Source organism: Chelonia mydas, chromosome 2 (genome assembly GCF_015237465.2).
Source record: "Chelonia mydas isolate rCheMyd1 chromosome 2, rCheMyd1.pri.v2, whole genome shotgun sequence".
Lineage (NCBI taxonomy): Eukaryota > Metazoa > Chordata > Testudines > Cheloniidae > Chelonia > Chelonia mydas.
This window is the reverse complement of record NC_057850.1, coordinates 176,802,390-176,824,903: the sequence shown is the minus strand read 5'-3', so window position 1 is coordinate 176,824,903 and position 22,514 is coordinate 176,802,390. Positions and strand designations below refer to the sequence as shown.

Genomic DNA, 22,514 nt, shown 5'->3' with positions numbered 1-22,514 from the left:
GTCTCTTTTGTTGCTGGACAACTGACCCAAACCTTTGCCCAAAATTTCAAAAGTTCAAAGGATCCAGTTAACTTCTTTATTTGTAAGTTATTTTTCATTTTCACTCACCTTTGCATTTCTGGTTCTGGCTCAGACCAAAGGCATAAATGTAATCATTCCACAAGAAAGACTGGAAGTAGCATAAAAACAGCATGGCTGGAAGCAGGAAATATGGGAAATCTAGCAAGAGAGGCCATTTTTGAAAGACCCAAAGTGGGTCAGATAGATCCAATAAGTTTTGGCTAGTAATCCAGAGTGTTTATCTGGACTGACTATCCAGACTGTTCAAAATTCACCCATAACTTTGTTAGTATAGATTTGCATACAATGTGCTGTAAACCTGCAGAGTGCTGGGAATAGAATCTGTAAGGAACTTCGGCATCCTTCCAAGTGACAGGTGCTGCAGTATACATTGCTTTGTAATTTACTGTTTTAGTTTCTGAGAACTACCACCTTTAAATTTCTGAGTCTTTTCTTTGCTGAAATCAGCTGACATGGTGTGTGGGATTTTGAAAAGCAATCAGCATTCGTGACACTCTACTCCTACTGAAGTCAATGAAAGATTTGTCAGAAAGAGGTCAGCTCTGAGCATTACTGACAACCACACCCTTCAAATTAAATTCACATGCATCCTGCCACAGAGGAGATGCATATACTGTGCTCTCTCATGGAGACTTTACATTCGTTCTTTCTTGCTTTGCTGTTTTCCCTTAATCTGCAATAAAATCGTTTGAAATGAAAGTGGATAGTTGCTCTTTGTGTATAAAAAAGAAAAGAAAAGTGGTGACTGTGAGAATTGTACAATGACAAAGCTCAGAGAAAGTAAGGAGTTCTCCTGGTTAAATAGAACAAACAACAAAACTAAAGTTCTCCAGCAGAGAACACGATGCATGTATGTGGAAATGGGGGTGTCCCCTCCTGCTTCTTAATGGAGCACAGCTGCCTCCAACAAAGAGCAGATGCCTTGAAACTTAATGGTGCAGTACATAAATAGCAAATCAGAATTGTCAAAAAGCTATATGCCCCACAGGGCTACATAAATATTACACTTAACTTTTCCCACCAATATATCACAAGTTTGTGGGTATGAATAACTGATTCATGCCCTGTACAAAACTATAAACATTTCTATGTGAACTCCACAATGGAGTGTACAACAGTACATTATTATACATTCATATTCAGAAAATCTATTAAGTCAATGCCAAAACATACACTGATGTGGGAAAGCTTTAATAAAGAGAGAGAAAACACAGGCAGTTATTTAAATGCCGCTCAGAAGGCTTCTTTGTACAATCCATTATGAGACTATCAATACACAATGTGACAGAGCAAAGACTGAATAGGCACCAGGTTTACAGTGTATGGATCAGCTAAACTACAGTAAGACAGTCTGACGTGTTCTCCTGCTGCAAGATACATAGATAGAGCCATCGCTGCCCTCACTCCTATAGGGGGATGTTCAGGATTGCTGGTGTTCAAGTCAGGTGACCTAACCATAGTGAAAACAATGGAAATGTTAATTAGGCAGTACACTCAAAGTAACAGCCTGAAAATCTGCTCCATTAGCACTGCGGGGGTGGGGGGTGAGGGGGGTGCACAGGGGGATGGACAGCTGCTGCAATACGCACATTTTTGCTGCTATGTATACTACCTTTATGTATCAACAGTATAAGCAGGGGTGAAAGTAAGGCAGTACGAGCCGGTACGGCATACCGATAAAAAGTGGCTGCCGGCACTGGCCCCTACCGCCTCACTTTAAGGACCTTGCCCCCCTCAGGCTGCCGACGGCGGGTGGGGGGGGAAGGAGCAGCTGCCTTGGGGCCAGCAATTTAAAAGGGCCCAAGGCTCCAGCCGCTGCTGCTATAGCAGCAGCTGGAGCCCCGGGCCCTTTATCGCTGCTGAAGCTCTGGGCGGCATGGGCCGGGCAGAGTGGAAGGGCTGGCTGGGGATGCTGACCTCCAGCCCCACCCCTTCTGCCAGAGGCCCTGCCCCTTCTGGGGTGGCTGGAGCCGGCCCCTGTACCGGTAAGTTTTCAATTTTATTTTCACTCCTGAGTATAAGACACAAATACAGCAGTATGTGCTATACTAGAAGTATATTAACATATTCCCTCAAGTATTTATGTATTTGAATTCTACCACTTCTGTTTAAAATAGCTCTTTTCATAGCTCTCAAAGCAATTAACCTTGAGTAAGCATTATTATCTCCAATTGTCCTTGAGTAAGCATTATCCCCCATTGTACGGAGAGGGAAACTGAGGCACAGAGCGGTGAAGTGACTAGCCCAAGGTCACCCAGAGAATTGATAGCAGAGAAGGAAACAGAATTTATATCTTGTGTAACGCTCTCCAGAGCCTGATTCTCTGGACCGTGCTCCCTCCTCTTTTTAACTACTTTAATTACCTACATTTAGAGAGCAAATATTACATGCAAGTAGGCAGGCAATACCTATTATGTGCAAGTGCTCACTAGCTGATTACAGCAACAAAAGTCATGGACAACATGGCTGAAAATCAGTCTGTAAACATTGCTTGTTAAAACAAGTGTATCATCAGGGGAATGGTGCAACAGTGCAAACAACATATTAAAAGCAATCTAGGAACAAATTCCTCCTCTGCTGTCCATAAAAGTTTAACTTATACATTAACCACCCTTTTTAATAAATAAATAAATGAATAAATAAATGACATGCCTTTCCAAAAAAAGTCTCCAAATTTCGGGGCTAGTCGGTTTTTATGATGATAGTAATCTTCAAGGCAGTCCTATCCAAAGTCACCTGAAAGAGGAGCATACATATAACAATGCCAATATAAATGTACACACATTTTTTAAAAAAAAATCGCAACCTGTGCACGGGTGTTAAAGAAATGGGAGCAGGCAAAATCTACAGCTAATGCTACAATGCCTATTAACTACTTCAGCCAATAATGAGGCATTCAATACATTAAGACAATGATTGTATGGTGTCTACTGTACCGTACCTTCTATTTAGGAATCACTTCAGGCAACGTACGTGACAAAGGTCTTCAAAGGAGTGGTGTGACCAGTTTCTTATGTTTTACTTTCAGTGATGGTCCATATTTGTTAGAGATCACAGTTGCGCATGGGGCTTCAAAGTGTGTGCTGCTTCATCTGAGAAAATTAACATTTTCCAGTCTCTCTCCATCGTGTTACTGAGGTACAGTGATCTGTACAGCTTACACTGGGTGGTACCTCGAAGAAAAGTTGTCTGACTGGGCTACTATTTTAACAGGTGAAATTATGTCATGCCACGGCCAGCATGAAGATGTCAGTCACTCAGTGATGTACTATTGCATATTGATGTCCATATGCAGAGCTGTATTGTACCTTGAATACCTCCATTTCCACCCCAGGTAGGCCTCTAAAAATGAACATCGTCACTAATTCTTCAACGCCTTTCCAAATCAGAAGTGAACGGCTTTCCTTGGCTTCTCTTTTTTTTTTTTTTTTTGGAGCCACGCTCCAGGTGATTCAATATGAATTTACCTGTGCACTCATCCAACGTCGTCCAAAGGTGTATGTCCCTACTACCCCACCATGCTGAGTCATTCTGAGTCACCACTTCATATTGCTTTCCCTTATTGCCCTCCCTCCTTCTGTGTGAAATTGTGAGACACAGAGATAAAGGGCCTGTGGAGGATGGTATCTCGAACATATCAAAGAGAGCAGGGACTTAGAGGGAGAGAGAACTGAAAAACAGCTGCCCTGTGATTCACCGAACAAATGTATGACTTCTCTTCTACTCCTCTATGTGGGTGACAAGAACGAAGCCCGTTTTTCTTACCACATTCACCAGACTAAAATAATTTGTGCAAAGCAATCCACAAAACATAAACTATTTTTTTAAGTTCACACATGGTCCATTCAATCGAAATCTCAGGACAGAAGTGAATTTTTGAGTTAAGTCCTACCCACTAGGGTCACAGTTAATTCTTGGAGGAATTACCATTTGAAAAGACAAAAACCCTCCTGATTACCTATTTGTGTGGCTATGCATGATACAAACACATTTGGGCATGGAGGTACCTACTGACCTGGCAACGTAAGGCGGCTTGTCATGGAACCTGTGCCTGGTGCCTCATTTGAATGTCGCTTTGAACCTTTAAAAAGAAAGAATTGTCACAGAAGCGATGAGCGAGCTGCAGGCCTGCCTTTGCGCAAGTGCTTTTTATACTACCACCGCCACTCGATACTGTCAGCTTCTTTCTGTCATGTCTTCTCAGCTGGTCCTTGGCAGCTTTATTAATGTGGGTGGAGCTAACTTCCTTACAAAACCAGGCTACTTTCCTCTGTTTGAGCAGCCTTCTTTGGCTCTTTTGATCTTAGAGGAGCCAACAGCGAACACCTCTTCACGTGCTTCTGTTCAACTTTTTTGGCAGGACATGGGGAGCCGGGGGAGGAGGGGAGTGATAAATGATTTTTGTTGATGGCATTCTCCTCCATATTTTTGACCTGTTTTTGAATAGTCATTCCATTATACATTTATTCCAAAGAAGGGAATCTAAAATATTGCAAGTGGAGATCAGCCCCCAAAACACCTGGAAACTTTGTATTTGGATCTGAACTTCACAGCTGGCCTCTATAATGGGTCAGCCAAAGGCCTGGATGACAACAGGTACTGAAACTTGTGAGCTGGCTTCCTCTCTACCTGAAGGAGTTTAGGCAAAGTGCTGAGAGGCTGATAAAAGCAATAGACGACCAGAATTTAACAAGATCAATTGATACCTATTGTGCCCTCATGAAAATCAATAAAAATGACCATGTGCTTGAGAGACATGTTGACCTTATTAAATATAAGAAAAGAAAAGCCCCACAACCTCTTATTGGACAGTCATGAACTGTATATCCTCCGTTAAGGAGAAATGGCGGAAGTCTCTCTCCAGCTCTGATGATCACAAGTCTCATTGTATTAAAAAGAGAAAGGCTGACAAGATCTTTAGAAAGGGGACTAAAAGAAAGAAAAAAAAGGTAGCCACATTCTCAGAGCAAGACTCTGCCCCTTACTCGTGTCACAAATAGTCCTGGTGACTACTTGTGGATAACATTTAACAGCACTAAAGGTATCAGAACCTGGCCCACGGTGAGTAAATGTAAGTTGTATTCATAGCTGGAGTTTATGGATGTGTAAGCACGATATGAACAGAGGAGTCCAGTGCGCGGAGATTGGCACTGGATTTCCAGGTGGAATGAAAAGGGTTGGTTTTAAGCTAAAAAGCTTTAAAGGGCTTGGGGCCTGCCTGTCTGAGCGATTGCTTCTTTCCTAGTACAGCATTGAGGCAACTGTGGTCAACGGACACAGCTGAGTTTGATTCCTTTCGTAGACAGTGAACTACTCGGAGGGCTTTCTCTGTGAGAGCCCCTTGACTTTGGCATGCACACCCCATTGGTCTGAAAGAGCCTGATTTTGAGGACTTTCAAGATATATTTCAAAATTCTCTCTTTAAGCAGGCTTTTGAGAGTAGCCAGTCATTATGTGGGGTGTGACATTTTGGTGGGTTCTGGAGGATTCTGCTGTGCTGTTTCTTTAGGGACTGTAATTTAAATAATCTGTCAAAACAGATTAAACCCTTGGAATAGGTGTTTTATGTGTTCAAACTTAAATAAACAAAATGTGCATATGTAATGCTATGATGTGCTCTAACATTGTAACAAGGGGATCTCACAAAAGTTTCCCCTTAATCTTCAATAAACCTCACGAACAAGGGATTTATCTGCTTGCAGAGAGGGGAGTGAATTACTGTGAAATCTATTCATTTACATTCCCATTTAAACATAAGGCGTGTGTAACTAGGGTTGCCAACTTTCTAATCGCACAAAACCGAACATACTTGCCCCATCCGGTGCCCTGCTTGCTCCTTCTCCAAGGCCCCACCCCCACTCACTCCATCCCCCCTCCTTCTGTCACTTATGCTCCCCACCCTCACTCACTTTCACTGGGTTGGGGCAAGGGGTTGGGATGCAGTGAGAGCTCGGCTCAGGGTGCGTGCTCTGGGGTGGTACCAGAAATGAGGGGTTCAGGAGGGGTCTAGGAGGGAGGGTGGGGACAGCGCGCAAACTCCACGTGGCCGCCCCTGCGCCTAGGAGCCAGAGCAGGCAGGGAGCCTGCCTTAGCCCCGCTGCGCTGCTGACTTGCCTTTTAGCGACCCCAACCAGCAGTGCTGACTGGAGCCACCAGGGTCCCTTTTCGACCAGGCATTCCGGTAAAAAACCGGACACCTGGCAACCCTACATATAATCGAGGATGAAGACGGCATTTGGATGTCACTCAGTGAACAGAATTGTTATTTGAAACAAAAGGTTTTGTTATTGGAAGACAGACATGAGTAGAGACAAACTGGCAGGTAGGTGTGTTTGGAAACCTGGGATCTAAATCTGGATTTCCCCTAAGCCTGCTTTTTGGTTTAAGCCCCGTCATAAAAATCTGGCTCTGGAATATGATCCAAATGTCCCAAAAATTGAGGGGGGCCATCTGTAATAATCCAGAGTTCAGGCCCATCTCTCACATAGTGTATATTAAATAGATAAACTCACACTAAATACATGCACATACAAATATATAGTTCTGACCTTTAGACACAAAATATTGTTTAAATGCAGAGAAAGACCCCCCCACACACACACACTTCTGACAGTGTTGCCTGGTGGAATGGGACGGGTTTAGCTGTCAAGAAGTCCTAAATTCTAATCCCAAATCCAACACCAACTCACGTATGCGGCCTTGGGCAAGTTACCTTTACATTCTGTCTGTTTCCCTAGCTGTAAAATGGGGCCTGTACCACCTACCCATCTTTCTCATAGGGGTTCTGATGAGTAATTAATGTCCAGATAGTGCTTTCAACATGAAAAGTAGAACACCAATGTTGATTTTTGTTATTCTGCAAAGAGACAGTGCAGAGCTCCATGTGTACGGCAGATATAAAAAGTGATTGAACAAACCAACCCTTCCCCCATTCAAATTCAAATGAAGTGGAGACCTCATTGACTTTATTTGGTAATAGGATGGACATACATGTACTCATTTACAGAAAAACTGGAATGCTGGAAAAGTGTTTTATACATTTAGAGACTACAAGCCTCTTCTTTCAAATAAGGAGCTTAACAAAAAATGCAAAACTGAAAGGAATTGTGCCCATGTAATGGCAAGTGTTCTCAACTCTGCTGAGAAGAATTTAAAACAATATTTATTGTAAAGTCTGAACAAAGCAAAGAGGTTTTTCTCCAACAAACTTGTGTTTAACTGTTGCTTTAAAATGGATTTTGATTTGTTTTCTAATTGCTTGATGCAAAACACATATAGCAACCTGACTCCTGCCTGCTTGAAAAAGGCTCTGGATTACAGGTGTATACTACTTATATTACTTCCGTTCAACAAGACATCTCCATTATAATTTCTGCTAATATAAAGATAGTCTAAAGTGTATGTTCAGCTTTATATATAGGACTCCCTGCACAACGTCAGCTGAGAAAAGATTATGAAATGAATCTTTGCATTTTGGTTAATTTCCACATTTGCCCCCCCCCCCCCAAAAACAGGTTGAACGTTCTCTAGATTCATCAGGACCCATTGCTACAAATGTAATGTGAGAGCAGTGAAATATATAGTCTTACATGTAAATGGGTAACTTACAGACTTCCTTCCTGCAGAAGGTAGTCAGTGTACTACTTTGTGCGTCTGCTGTAACTTCCTACTGATCTAAGCTGCTTCACAAGTAGCATCATAGAAAGAAAGACTGATTTTTTCCTTATTATTTAAATCCATTTTGGAGAACGCAATGCCCACCACACTGAAGGAGGGCACCACGACCATTATATATGGGGGCTTCAGATTGAATCACCCGGCATTGAGCATGCTGTATATATGTTCTCATTTACACTTTGATGCCAGTTCCCAATAGGGATGCTAGTGGAACTGAACGGAGCTTGTGCGCAACTTTCATCAGTTTCAGTGCAACCGATGACATGTTTGGGCCCAAGGTGTTGTTTTATTTTATTTTTTGCTCTAAGCTGATGTTGCAAATGCAATGGCTTTTGTCTACGGGGGGGGAAAGGGAAGAGAAATCTTAATGGGAGAATCTGGGCCTGCAGACAACCAGAAGTTCTGGTAAAACCCAATCAGAACCCGACAAATAAAAATAGCAAATATTTAAAAAAAGTGTATATAAAATTGTATAAAAATATCATCCAAGCCAGAAGAAAAGGAAAATGGTCACTCTGCCACTAGGATTTATCACTGCCCAACACCTATGGCCATAATTGATTGGTTTATATATGCACTCCTACAATCACCCAGCAAAGATGGTGAGATTATATATACACATCCTCCTACCACAGGATGGCTTCTAGAACCGGGCAAAGATGAGTACACAACAGGCCTTATATACGCAAGCTAATGAAATAAAAGGAATACAAAGTGCCAATAGTGTATTGTGGAGCCTGTACGTGTGTACTGTCATGTGTTTGTGTACTTGTATGTGAGACAGAGGATGAAGAGTCACAGTTCTGCTTTGTTGCCAGTGAGAAATCTCACACTATATTTGCTGTGAGAAAAAGAAAAAAACAACATGCAGGGAAGGAGGAGTAAAAAATCTGAGAAACCAGAAACAAAAGTGCCTGCTTTGCTGTTTTAATGGCAAATAACGTGATCAATGGTGGTCAAATGATTTGCTTATAGCTTGAACCACAGTGATCAGAGATGGAAAAGACCTAATCACCAAACCCACCTACCTGCGAGAGCAGGATAATCATCCCCTGAGAGAAGATGTATCAGATATTAAATTGACACTGCACTTGATCTGAGCCCATGGTGGGGAATATTAACTGAAATAAGTGGACAAAGTATCATTGACTTCACTGGGAGCAGGACTGGAGCCTTAGAAGTCTGAAAGTAAAGTATGCTTTTCCTATCAAGTTCTCTCATTTGGGCCCCCTCTCCCACGCTTCATTATTCAAAAATCTCACATGCACAGCTGAGGACTGGTATTGGGTATGCAGATGGAAAATAGAGGGCCATTGTTTTGTGTTTGCTTATTTGATGATGAAGTGGTGGATAAAAATAAAATAAATAAATGGACCTGACACTCCTGTCGTTCAGACATTGGTGATAATCAGGAGAAACACCACTGAAGTTGTAGGAGTTACACCAGTATGAAACTCATGCAAGTGTGACGAGAACAGGGCCAAATAATTAGATATTTAGGGAAATCTCACTCCATGAAGATGCACTGATTTTCCCCAGTTGAGGCTGTGGCCCTTAGCCGGGCGGGAACTTTCTCATTCAGTTTCTATCAGTGTTTAAGGTATACCAATTTTTTTTTTTAATTAAAAAGCAGATCTGAAATCAGTTGTAGAATATGTGTGTACACTCCATGAGCTAAAATTTAAAGTCTTTGCAAATGATTTTCATGCAACTTTCTTCATACAGAATTTGACCATGATCAATTGTACGCACAAATAATAAAACCTACCCATTCCAAACCTCATTTGCACACAAACTGAGCACAAACAAGCTTTGCATGTGTAAATTCTAGTGTTTGTATGTTCAGGTGGCCTTTTTCAAAAATTGCATGTCAGTTTTTTTCTCCACAAGCACAAAAGAGGCTGCACTGAGGCACCTTTGAAAATTCACTCCCAGCTACAAATCAATGGGTATTGAAAACAGAACAATTAAAAATAACATCTTGGGTTTCCCCTGCTATAGTACAGAACAGCACTAGCACCTAAACGTAAAATGCCAACGTAAAATGATGCCTCTTTAAATAAAGAGACAGTGTTGAAACTGCGACTAGTCTAAAATATTTTAAAATCTGAAATTGCAAGAGTTTTTACGCACCAAGCCCCGGAGCCAGGCATCTCGGTTTCTCTTGAGACTGTGGATAACGTCATTAACACCAAAAGGCATTATTTATAAGGAAAAAGCAGAAAAAACGGAGCTCTCGTCCTTAAGCTGTGCAGTTCACGTTTAAAGCTGGTCAAGTAGTGGATATAAGCATTCGACCCTGTGCTTTTAAATGCTGCATCAAAATTGTTTGTTTTGACAGCTGACCCTGCCTACTCCGAATTATCTGTGCACATTGTCAGAGACAGGTCCAGTTTCCTCATCAACTAAATCATGGCTGGAGAACAGAATTGGGAATATTTACACTTTAAAAAAAAAAAAAAAGTAAATTGTGACTTGAAAATAAAATCTGCCAACGTTCCTCAAGGGGCAGCTCAGGCCTTTGGTAGGCAGAAGCGCACGCAGCACGTAATTATGTGGACGGAGTTACGCCAGTTTGCTGAAGACCCAGTCCCTTCAAAAAGTCTACATACGGACAAGCTAGCAGGGGCCCCCAAGGAAATCTCTCCCTACTTATAGGATGTAAGCTGCCTAGATTCACTTTCACAGATTAGGAGACAGTTTTTGGTCTGGTCATCCAGCAAGGTGGTACTCTGTGAGAGATCTGACCAGCACTCTCATCCGAAAGGTTGAAGTGGGTCATTTTAGTGCACAGGTTGACTTCCAAATCCAGGTCTCAAGCCGTAACCTCCCCATCCATCCCCCACGGTTGTGCTTACATGCATGTGACTCCCACTGAAGTGACTCAGGCCTGCAGCACGGGCCTCGTATTTTCAATATTTGTAGCTTCCTCTTTGTCTCTTCTAAACAGACAAGCAGAAAGTAAGGCATCTACAGCTTTGTTTCCCTCACACAAAGGGAGAAGCTGAATGGAAGATAACTAATTAAGAACAGATATTTATCATCATGTTTTACTCACTGAGGACATGTATTTAATTGAACTGAATTGTGTAAAGAGCCATTCATTCAGTTTCATGCACTCACAGACAACTTTTGTGAAACAGAATAGGAGACAGTTCTGCAAGTTTGTTATATAAGCACACCATAGCGGCTCTCTGGTTCCCCTGGGAGATGTTTAGAGACATCACTTCTTGGTTCTCAAAGTGCTAGCACAACACTATTAAGCACTTCAGGGAGATGGTTAATTTGAGAGATACCATCGAGTGTACAGGAACGCCTCGCTTAACGTTGTCGTTATGTTCCTGAAAAATGCGACTTTAAGCGAAACAATGTCAAGCGAATCCAATTTCCCCATAAGAAATCATGTAAATGAGGGGGTTAGGTTCCAGGGAAATTTTTTTCACCAGACAAAAGACTATATATACACACACACACACACGCATATATATATATACACACACACACTACCTATAAGTTTTAAACAAACAATTTAATACTGGTACACAGTGATGATGATTGTGAAGCTTGGTTGAGGTGGAGGAGTCAGAGGGTGGGATATTTCCCAGGGAATGCTTTACTGCTAAATGATGAACTAGCAATTGGCTGAGCCCAATTAACTCAAGGGTTAACTCTCACACTCTACAAGGCAGCAGGAAAGGAGGGAGGGCAGACAGCGACACAACCTGTGTGTATGTGTGTTTGAGAGACAGAGATGCACATTTCCCCTTTAAGTATGAAGAGTGGGGTCAGAAGTACACTGCCTTGTTAATTAGATCAGCAAGCTGAGAGCAGACTGCAGCTCCCTCTGTCTGTGTCCCCCCCTGCTCTATAGAAGATGGGGAAAGCGGGCTGCAGGAGCAGGGGGGAGGGGGACACCCTGACATTAGCCCCCCTCTTCTTCCCCTCCCCCCAGCAAGCAGGAGTCTCGGGGAGCAGCTCAAAGGCAGAGGGCAGGAGCAGCAGACAGCAGTGGTGGGAGGGACAGCTGAACAGCTGGCAATTGGTAGCCTGCTGAGCAGCTGCTGCACAGGGAACTTAGGGGAGCGGGGAGCTGATGGAGGAGCTGCCGGTCCACCCTGGTTCCAGCCACCCACCAGCTAGCTGCAACGGGTTGCTCTTCCTGCAAGTAGTGGACAAAGCTGGCAGCTGCCAAAAGATGTTAGAAGGGAGCATTGCACAACTTTAAATGAGCATGTTCCCTAACTGATCAGCAACGTGACAACATTACCTGGGACGACTTTAAGTGAGGGGTTCCTGTAGTAGTTTAGGACCTGAACCTGCAAAGAGAACCACAGGGGTAGATTCTTCCATCTACACCACTCTCTTTGCAGTCTTTCAACATCTACATTTCAGGGTTTTTTGTTTTTTAAAAAAGGCCATGGAGTCGTCTAGAAGTGATTTAATGACTTTTTTAAAATGTCAAAAATATTTTTAAATGTTAACATACTGCTGCTCTATATTAGTGGATTATAAGGCCAGAAGGGACCATTAGAACATCTATTCTGACCTCCTGTTTATCACAGGCCATTCGGTTTCACCCAGTTATCTGTACATTGAACATACACTGGTGTATGACTAAAGCATATCTTTCAGAAAGGCATCCAGTTTTCATCTCAAAACCTCAAGAAATGGAGAATCCATCACTTCCCTGGGTAGTTTGTCACTCTCACCATTAAACCTCCAGCCTGAAGTTGCGCTAAAGTGCTCGTGCGTGAGAACCAAGAAATGGCTGACCGTAGTTTCGTTTCACTGTCCAAGCAGAGTGTGTTGTCAAAAATACATCAAAGAGCTGAAGATCAATTTTATTTTTAAAATTATTTCAGTTTTAATAGTCTAAAGAATTTCTAGTCACTGTAAACTAGGTAGGGATAATTTTTTTTTTTAAATATGTGCTGGCTCAGACCGTATTCAAGCTAAACCCCAGTGGGAGTAAGGACTGGGTCAGCAATGCAGTATTATTTATATCTTGTCAATGTCCCCATAAAGACTAAGACACCGATCCACAAAGGTATTTAGGCTGCTAACGTCCACTGATTTTAATGAAAGTTAGGAGCTTTAGTACCTTTGTGCATCTGGGCCTACGGGCCAAATTCTACAGGTGCTATGTGTGTGGAACTTCCATTGAAGCTGATGGGGGTTCTGGGTGTGGAGCAGTTACTGAAGCAGTTCTAAGGAATTAGAATATTGTGTGTTCCTTTACTTTCTTTAAAGGAACCAATATAGAGAAGACAGCTGGAGAATTTACAATATACTGTATGCTAAAAGCAGTTACTTTTATATTTCTTCTAAGGGAAAATATTTTACTAAGCATGAGACGGACCCCAACTAAACCCCTATATCTGAACAAACTCAAAGGTTGGTGTCTGAAGTAAAAACTCAGATGGGAATCTGAATTTTGCGGAGTGGGTTGAACCAAACTCCTGGATACAAACATTCCTGAGCTATGGGATGTTCATGTTCAAAATCTGAACTTGGATTAGCCCCATTGCTGCTAGTGGCAGGTGAGGCTAATACAGGTATGGCAGTATTTCCTACTGCCATCTTAAACATGCTCATCCCTGTTCATATGCATTTTGAACAGGAGCTGTGGGTCTTTTATCTAATATAGGCTGGTGGTAGAACAAAGTTTTGTGCTTTGAACATGGAAATGGAATACAGATGGGGTTTATTTTCCTCCTGAGGCCAATGTTTTCCACATTCTCTAGAGGAGCATGAAAGGAGTCTAACTCATAGTAAAATATGCATGTGAACAGGGCAAAACTATACACTGACTAAAACAATGAAAAACCAACTGTGTGTGTTGAATTTCACATGGACAGGTGAAATCAAGTTATATTGAACTGGATCCATCTTGAGGCCCTAATCCAGGACAGCATTTAAGCACGTTTAATGCTTTCATGAACAGCAACACTTTCCTGAATCAGGGCCTGAGTTAGTTTTGAACATTTCACCTTTAAAGTTTATGTGCCTACTTCACTCCAGTGGTGTATCTTTCTTTGTCTGCCTGTACTTTTCCAACTAAATTTTTCCTTTTCCTTTGACCCATCCATTCAATCATTGATTAAAGAAATGTCACACTAAGATGAAAGGAGGAATTGATCCATCTGACTTCCTAATGCCTGCCTTCTCTCAGTACTTCTAGGTCACATAAACAGTGGTTACAGGTATCTAAGAAACAGATGTGAGAAATAGATTAATTGTAATGACTAGTTATGGAAGACAACACAAAGAGTACATTCCTCAGAATTTTAGTGGGCAACAGCCCTGAGCAAACACCCTATTTGTGAGTCACTACTAAAACAAAATAAGAAAAGTACACAAAATAAATCAAAGATTAAATGAATTTGCCCACAGGCAAATCCATCAGAGAGTGCTGGAAAAAGCTGTGTAACAGTACTAAGTCCTAGTGAGAAATTTATGAATTTAACAGTTCACCACCTTCATGAACAAAATCCTGTGAATTGATGCTAAAACTGGTATCAAAGTCTCTGCCTACCAGATGGAAACAATAATACAAAGGCAGAGTAATTTGAAGCCCCTTTCCACACATTCCAATTTTCTGTTTCACCACCCTAGCGTGTCTTTCACAAGCTAGGGCTTTAGCCTAGGGAAGCAATGGCTTCTGAGGAGAATCCTCATTTATTTGCTTTGCCTGTCCAGAAAGTGGAATTTTGTTAACAAAAAACCCCAGAGAATTTTAAAAAAGAAACTACACACACACTGGGAAAAAAGTGAACACACACACCCAAACCCCAGAGTCATTAACTGTGAAGTAGCCAGTGGGAGGAGGATTGTTTTGAAAGCTGTGTAACGCCTTCCCCAGAAACTGGTCTTTGCGGAAGGAGGAGGAGGAGGAGAGGAATGAAGAAGCTCAGCTAAAATGATGAAAGAAATTTGCAGTCTCTTTTTTAATATATATTTTTTTTTACTCTTCTGTATCTGGAAAAAAAAAGAAAAAGAAACGTGTCAATGCTGCCTTTTCCCCCCCAAGTGTCAAAGGAGTGGGAAAGCTGGGAAAGTAGGGGGGAAAAAAAGGTATCAGTTTAGACATGCTCATTCCTGCCAAATATCATGGCTTTGTTTGATCTCACAAAGACCATAAAATGCTCAATAGCTAAACCCTCTTGTGCACTTGGTTTGAAAGTAACACTCTTTCCTACACAGACCCAATTGTCTTCCTGCCTTAGCCAATGGAAATTTAAACACTGATTTTAGTGGGATCAGCTCAAGAGCTTGGCGTGTTTTGACAGGCAGATCATATTAGTCTTTTTGGTACAGGGCACTCAACCACCCTTGCTTCCCAGCCATTTCAGCATCTCTTTGACACTAAAAATGGGCAACCCTGTACTTGTATTTTGGGTAAAGAAAAGCACACTCTCCAAACGAAAAACAGATCCTCTCTTCTAAATGGCTCTGTCATAAAGAAACAATGGCTAGTGGTAAGGCAGCTCAGTGCACAACCACAAAGTTCATGTACTTGTTGAATTCACAGTAAATGGAACGCCAGTCTGACATAGCGGATTTGAAGTACTAGCTCAGATCAGATCACAAGTGAGAGAGAGTTTGGTGGTCATGTTCGAATCTCTAGGAAATATTTGCTCACAGCACCACATAGTACAGTATATTTGCAGTCTCTGTTCAAGATACACAGATCAGGAAAAGCAAAGGCAATGGACAAAGATTATGGGGTGTTGGCAGAGCTGGGTGTTTAAGATTGACCCAATTATAGGGTGAGTAAGGTCAAAACAATCAGCATGACATTTATGCCCAAATTAAGATAAATCCAAAGGAGATGTTACTGAAATCACTAGTTTGCAAATGGAAGAGAAATAAAAACCTTCCAGTATCAGGATCTAGTTAATATTGACTTTATTCATGACACAATATCAGCAGTACCTATTGTGCTGTGAATTTATGGCAAGCAAAAACACACACGAACAAGTCCTTTAAGACTTGTTCTTTCAAGGCAAAGACATTGGTACTTCAGCTATAAGCAAAGATCCATTTAAATTTGAATTTTATATTTTTCTTCAGTAGTAAAATCTGTGGCTTTGTCTCTTATCACTATCTCAGAGACCCCAGATGATCTGTTAAAAGCGACAGCATAGCTAGCTTGGCAAATAATATCTCCAAGATTCAAAAGTAAAGTATATTGGACTACATTAATCCATGACACTAACTCCATTGTCAAATCTTAACACTGAATAGATCTCCACAAGGAAGATGCTCTGCTAAATCAAGAGGCATTTCTCATTATTTCCAGGAAAAAGAAATCACTGTATTCAGAGCAAACACCCCCCGCCCCATCCTCCTGAAAAGTTATAAATTTGAAAACTGTACTTTGATTAGAAAGGGGTCAAACCAGTTCTGAAACCATTAGGTTCTTGTGAATATCTCTGGCACCTCTGCTTAGCCACCCATGTTCTATCACCCACTCATATCAACTAGTTGCTGCTGAGGGGTTGGATAGTTCATGCTACCCAACCCATCTCAAGTAACAATGAATTGATTTATAATCCTTTGCATGCCTCAGAAGTGACTATGTCACAGATCTCTTTCTGCCACTTTCTGAAGCCAGTCTGGTCTGTCTCCATAAAGACGACAGCTTTTCATTTGGGCAAGGAGTGTGGGGTTTGCAGCATAGGTCTGATTTCTTAACTACATCTAAGATGAATAATATTGTATCTGCTGAATACATAAAACACAGCAGTGATTGTACAGCATTGTCTGCCCACAGATTTGCCTCTTATTGTACACTCAGCAGAGGGATTTTTTTGTTATATAATGTTCATCTGTAAATTGCTGCAATGATTCAAAACATTTGCACATGGTATCCTATCTGCCAAGACGATTATAACATTGAGAGTTAGACTCACTGGATTTCACTGGTTTTATTTTAATTTCATTAAACATTCTCAGCTCTAATAAGTACAAAATCTAACAACGTCAAGTAATTTATACTTTTCTGATGCCCATTTCATCTAAGGAGCTCAGCTGATTTGCAAACATTAATATGACCTCACAACAGCCCTGTGAGAACTATCATTAGCCCAATATGAAAGAGGAGATACTGAAGCACCAGTGGTTAATGGTATCCTTTTGCAGAAATCCTGAGCACTCCTAACTGCAAGTAAATGACAGCTGTGGGTGCTCAGCATGTCTCAATATCAGGCCCTAAATTATTTGGCTGTGGTCACATAGTGAGTTCTATAGCAGAGCTGCAAGTAAAACCAAGTGTCCCATCTCCCATTCCTATGCCATACCTTAATCACAAGAGCATCCTTCCTTTCCTGCTAATGGAAAGGAAAGGAATACATTTTCCCCAGACTTTGAAAGTTCTCTATAGGCAAATGGAGCACAGATTGCCTTTCACTCCCATCCACCACATTACCAGCTGTACCAACAAGAAAATTCTAGTTCCGTACTTGCCTAAAATGCAGTATAAAACTCTAATTGTTCAATTGTTTTGCTTTCAGAAGGATGCTCTTTGGTGCAGAAAATGTGTTTGCCTTCTAGCTGGATTTCTCTTTGGGTACAAAAAGGGTTCCTTACCATAATGTGGAATTTTAACACAACTTTAGCCCTGAGTAGGATTAAGGCTCATTTTCATTTCACTACCGTATACCCAAACTGGGTTCACTGCAAAATTAGCACATATTGTTGCAGATAAGTGAAAAAGAAATATATACCATTCTATATCTGGGAAGGCTTTAAGTAATGTCTAGGCATGTATTTCATGTAATGATCTCAAGTAAGTACGTGTATATGCGTACCCCTCCAGTGTTGCTGTCAAATTTATATTTTGTCAATGCTGAATTTAGACCTGTCTCGTGATCACTACCACAAATATTCAAATGCATGGCTCTTAGCAGTGACTCCTGTTGTACTCCACTTTATAACAGTACCCCTTAGAGGTCTTAGATTGCAAACTGGTACAGAACATACAATTTATACTATAGTATTTTCAACTAGTGCGCACTTAACTGGTTATTTACAAGTTTCTTATGTGACTGTTTTGGATAACTTATTGAAATCCACATATACTATGATACATCAATCTCACTGCCTTACATACTACTGTGCAATATATAAACATATCTTTACAACTATGAGGCTGGTTGCTGATCATAGAAAACCGGTGATTAATCTTCCCTATTCGCCTCCCTCTTTTTGACAAAACAAATGTCTACAAGTCCTTGAGCTTACAAGAATTAGAACTTGAAGCAGTTGGTAGTAATTATGCCTGTCTAATTGAAACTTTAGCAATCTGCTACCCAGTAGGGCACAGGAACAGAATCTCACAGTCATTCAGAGTTGGGGTGAGAGTTTAGACTGATTGAAAACCTAAGCCTGCTATGTGTGACTCATTAAGCCAGATCCTCAGCTGGGATAAATCGGAGTAGCCCAGCTGAAGTCAATGGAACTATGCCAATTTACACCATCCGAGGATCCAACCAATAGTAATTAATGTCTGTGAAGATCTGACAGCTCTGACTCTCTCTGTACCAGCTGGGTGCCTGCCCCCCAGAACTTTGGAAAGTATTACGCTTATTCCAGGAACAGTACCTCCCAGAGCGAGTACTGTACTTGGTTGATGCAACTCCACACCTCCTCCAAAGCAGTGCTGTGTCTATATGACACAGTTGGGCCTGACATTTTAAAATCTAAAATATTTCTAACATTTTCCCCCTACAAATACAGAACACATGATAACACAGTGTGGCACAAATATTTTATTGGCAGTGTAACAGGGCAAACTCACCTCTTACAAGTGCTCCGCTTCCCCCCCCGCCCTTGGCCAAGTGCACATGCCTTCTCTCTCTCACTCTCTCTCTGTGGTGCGTCTTTGGTGACTCAACCCTCTGGCCGAGTCACACACAGTCAGCTTGTGTAATGAAAGCAAAGCCTCTTCCTGTGTACAAGTCCAACAGGGGTCTCTCCTAGTGTCCTGTGTAATGTCTTCCTCAAGTTGTCCCTGGTCCAGGATAGAGCAGTGCCCCAGGGCTCTCTCCTTGGTGACAAAGTCTTCTCCCTCCCCAAGATAGCAGCTGTCTGCTGTGTCCCTTTATCTAAGTCGTGCTGCTGCTCTAATTCCCTGGGCCACTTCCCCATGGCCCTGTGCCATCATCACCTTTACCTCAGGGCCTTGTCCTGATGGAGTCCCTGCAACCAGCTCAGGACCCCTTCTCGCTCTCCCCGGCTTCTGGCAGCACTACCTTAGCCAAGGTCCTGCAGCTCCTCAGCCATCCACACTCCTATAGCTCCAGCAAGGAACTAGAACTTACTCTGGCCCTGCAGCTCTTCTTATACTGACCTTCTGGGCCCTGATTGGTTGTGTCCCACACAGCCACTCTAGGCAGCTTGGAGGACCCTCTCCACTGCTCTTTTCTGGGGCAGGGTGTGGCAGGTCCTTGAGGCCTCCAGCAGGGGACCTCAGAGGGTCTGATATACCTCATCACAGGCAGTTTTTGGGATGACCTACTTGGCTGTCTTGGGTGAGTAATGTGGCCATCCCTTTTGATAAAATCCATATACTTCATCGCACCATCATGTGCTCTTTCCTTTCTGTGTGATTTTATATATAAAATCCCATTCCATATATTTGATTATTTCATCACTCCTATATTCCATTACAACTATAAAGATTTCTTAATAATTATGAGAAACATAAAGAGACTTTAAAAGCGTCAAAGAGTCCTGTGGCACCTTATAGACTAACAGATGTATTGGGATTAAAAAGGGACTTTGTGGTTAAGGTTGCACCAAGATTTTCCTTTTAACGAGATTGTGGCTGTCTTCTAGTTCAGTTCAGTTCTGGAAAAAAATACTTACAATGTACAAATATAATCCCCTCGCTATCATGCCATGTAATGCTTCTGAAGAGCATTATGTCACCATGAGAGAGAGAAGTATTTGCTATGCTATCAATATAACATTTTGTGTCAATTATATGAAAACAACTACAAAAGTTAAAGACATGGAAGTCATTTCTATGCTGCATCTCCAACATATTCTGCATTCACTATCCAAGTGTACCTGGAGCACCAGAGCACCTCATCCCCTGACATATACCTTTTCTCTCTCCTGTCTCCCTAAGTACTCACATTACAGAAACCCTCCCTACGGCAGAATAGCCACGACTCTCTCCAGAGCACTGCACTGCCTTTTCTTGTGCCAGCTAAGGGTGCTAGGGAATAATGCTAAGCATCCACAACTCCTCTGGCAACACACACAATGGCAAATAACCTAAAGACACAGGTTCTGAATAAGCCATAATCTTAAAATTATTCATCCAAAACATTTTGTGACTATTTACATACAGGGGAAACATTTGCAATTAACAGGACTGGTTAGTGCAGGGGGTGGCAACCTTCCCGCGGCCACTGGGAGCTGCGGGGAGCCGTGCCTGTGGACGGTCAACGTAAACAAAATGTCTCATGGATTACCCTGATGGGCTGTGTGCCGAAGGTTGCCAACCCCTGGGAACGAATCACAACATCCTGCCCCACAAAAGTCCTCAAGTTTGTTGAATTTTTGATCTGACAGATGCTATTTGACCAGCTCTAGTAATGTGCTAGTGCTATCCAAAGGGATCAAAGAACGGGGGGAATTCAAAGAGATGCATCAAAGGAAGAGGAAGCAGCTGGAGAGAAAGTTGGCCTTTTGATACATTAGGAGGGGATGAAATTAAGTGCCTCAAAAGCAGCTTAGAAACTGAGGTCTTGTACAACCCTGTCGTTAAAGCGGGAACTGTGTTGTCTAGAGTTCTCATGTCCTGTCTTCCCTTGGACACCTGCATATCAGACAGGTCTGATCTGAGGTTGTAGCATTTGCAATATATTTGAAGGATATAAACATCAAGGAAAGAGAGGAATTATTTAGGGTGGTTTGGAGGATGTTCTTAGAGGGCTTATTCCTTCACCCTTTTACTTCCCTGGTCCTTCTCGCATGAACAGAGAGCAACAATACCCGAAGTCTGAAGGTGCAAACAAGTCAATGTTTATTGGGGTGAACTTCCAGCAAGCAATGATTCCAATTTCCTTCCTCAGTGTCCCCTTTCCCAGCTCTGACGTCATAGAGCCTTGCCTGTGTCCCTGTTCCCGTTCCCCCCACCTTAGCAAAACATGATTCCAATCCCCCCCCTTACTTTCTGATTGACTGCAGACTATATCGTAAAACTTGAGTTCTGCTTAGCTATACCTTAACCAATCATTTTACTGAAATTTAACTAACCAATACTAACATATTGTAACATGATTATCTAACCAATTATATCCCATCACCTTAATTGGTTTACACCCAACAAAATTAATGATACAGCAGACAGAAACAATCACAGAACCAGACAGAGATTATACAGACAAACAATAGGGAAATGGGGACTACAATAATAGAACAACGAAAAAATGAGGATTTCACACCCCAGCTATTGATAAGTGAGTTCTTGCCAGACAGGATGCTATCAAACTAAGTTTTCTTTACATCTTCTAGGCTCTTCCCCTTCTCTGGAGGTGATAGATTGGATCACCTTTTTAGCAGCCCAAAACTGCCTTATTTCAGTATGACTGGTGAGGATGTGACCGTTCACTTCCCAGTTTATGGCTGCCCCTGCTGTTTAGCCAAAAGCCTTAGCCTAAGAACAGGGCCTTAGATGATCATAGTGAGAGAAGGCCTATAAACAGGCAGACTGATTTTGATTCTTGTTTTGTACCTCTATAACTTGCTAAGTGATAAACATATACCTAAATTCTTAAAGTATAGATCTTTGCAGACAGGCCTGAATATCTATAGCCAAACACTCCACGCCTTTTTTCCCCCTTTTTCTTTTGGGATCCTCCTGCCCAGATATCTGTGGAAAAGCATAGGACATATGGCAACACATTTCCTGATAGGGCCAGGCATCAAGATGGAAGGTGTTGATATTCCATTTGTCCCACTGCCCCTTGGATAGTACCGTGCCCTGCACCTTCTCTCATACAGGCATACCACACCTATTCCAATTAGTGTTCCAGACTTCCCATTATAGTGGGCCCGAGAAGGTTGGGTCCGGGTTGTCTAGTACACTGTGGGTGGGGGAGTGCTTACTACATTCCTTATAGGTTATCTTCATATGCAATGTAACAGAAGTATACTTAACAATACGGCAGCCGCTAAAATAATCCACAGGAACACCGAGAGTCCTGACCACTGCAGTATGGTCCAACATCCGAGCCACCACCAAAACTCTGCCTCTTCTCCTTCGACAGGGCCAAGATCTTAATGTGTCCAGTTGCTGGCAGTTGCAACAAGCTGCCCCTGCAGGTTTTGCGTGCTTTTGTTCATATTATAAGTCCACTGAATGTCCACAGAGAAATGTGTTATTGTCCAAACCAACTTAACCACTTGATATGGAATCAGGCAGTATGCCCTAGTTTGATTGTTCACAGCAATAAGATTCACAGATCCATTTGTGCACCAATGTCCAGATAACAGTGTGTAGTTTGGTTATGGGTTGGTGTAATTGTGCTCCCTAGTAGCATGTACATTCCCAGCAAAACACCTCATACACAGTACACCCAATTGTCCACCCCTTGCCATAGGCCATTGGGTATGCTCCTCCCTGGCCATCAAGGAGGGGCACATCCAAATATCTTCTCTGGATTTACACCATTTCACACACCTCTGCACTGATTCACAGTGAGCTTCTCCCCTTCTCATTATTCCCATAGGGCTTGTGG

At 42.0% G+C, this 22,514-nt stretch overlaps 1 protein-coding gene and 1 long non-coding RNA gene across 7 annotated transcripts in view; one reads left to right on the top strand and one right to left on the bottom strand.

Moving 5' to 3' along the window:
- The window catches only part of PDE1C (phosphodiesterase 1C), a 500,442-nt gene that overhangs the window by 10,666 nt on the left and 467,262 nt on the right, over positions 1 to 22,514 (bottom strand). For 2 of the 6 annotated variants that reach the window (XM_043540642.1, XM_043540646.1), the window contains one exon: positions 11,784 to 14,736. In XM_043540642.1, the coding sequence (XP_043396577.1) occupies positions 14,723 to 14,736 (14 nt within the window). In that variant the 3' untranslated portion in view covers positions 11,784 to 14,722. Of the gene's footprint in view, positions 1 to 1,251; positions 1,532 to 2,733; positions 2,818 to 4,096; positions 4,163 to 8,970; positions 14,737 to 22,514 lie in introns of those variants that run through there. The other 4 variants (XM_037890096.2, XM_043540644.1, XM_043540643.1 and 1 more) reach the window with 4 other exon arrangements.
- Positions 3,802 to 22,490, top strand: LOC122464653. Its single transcript, XR_006288880.1, has 3 exons — positions 3,802 to 3,813; positions 14,789 to 14,798; positions 22,409 to 22,490. It is a non-coding gene; the product is annotated as an uncharacterized LOC122464653 (long non-coding RNA).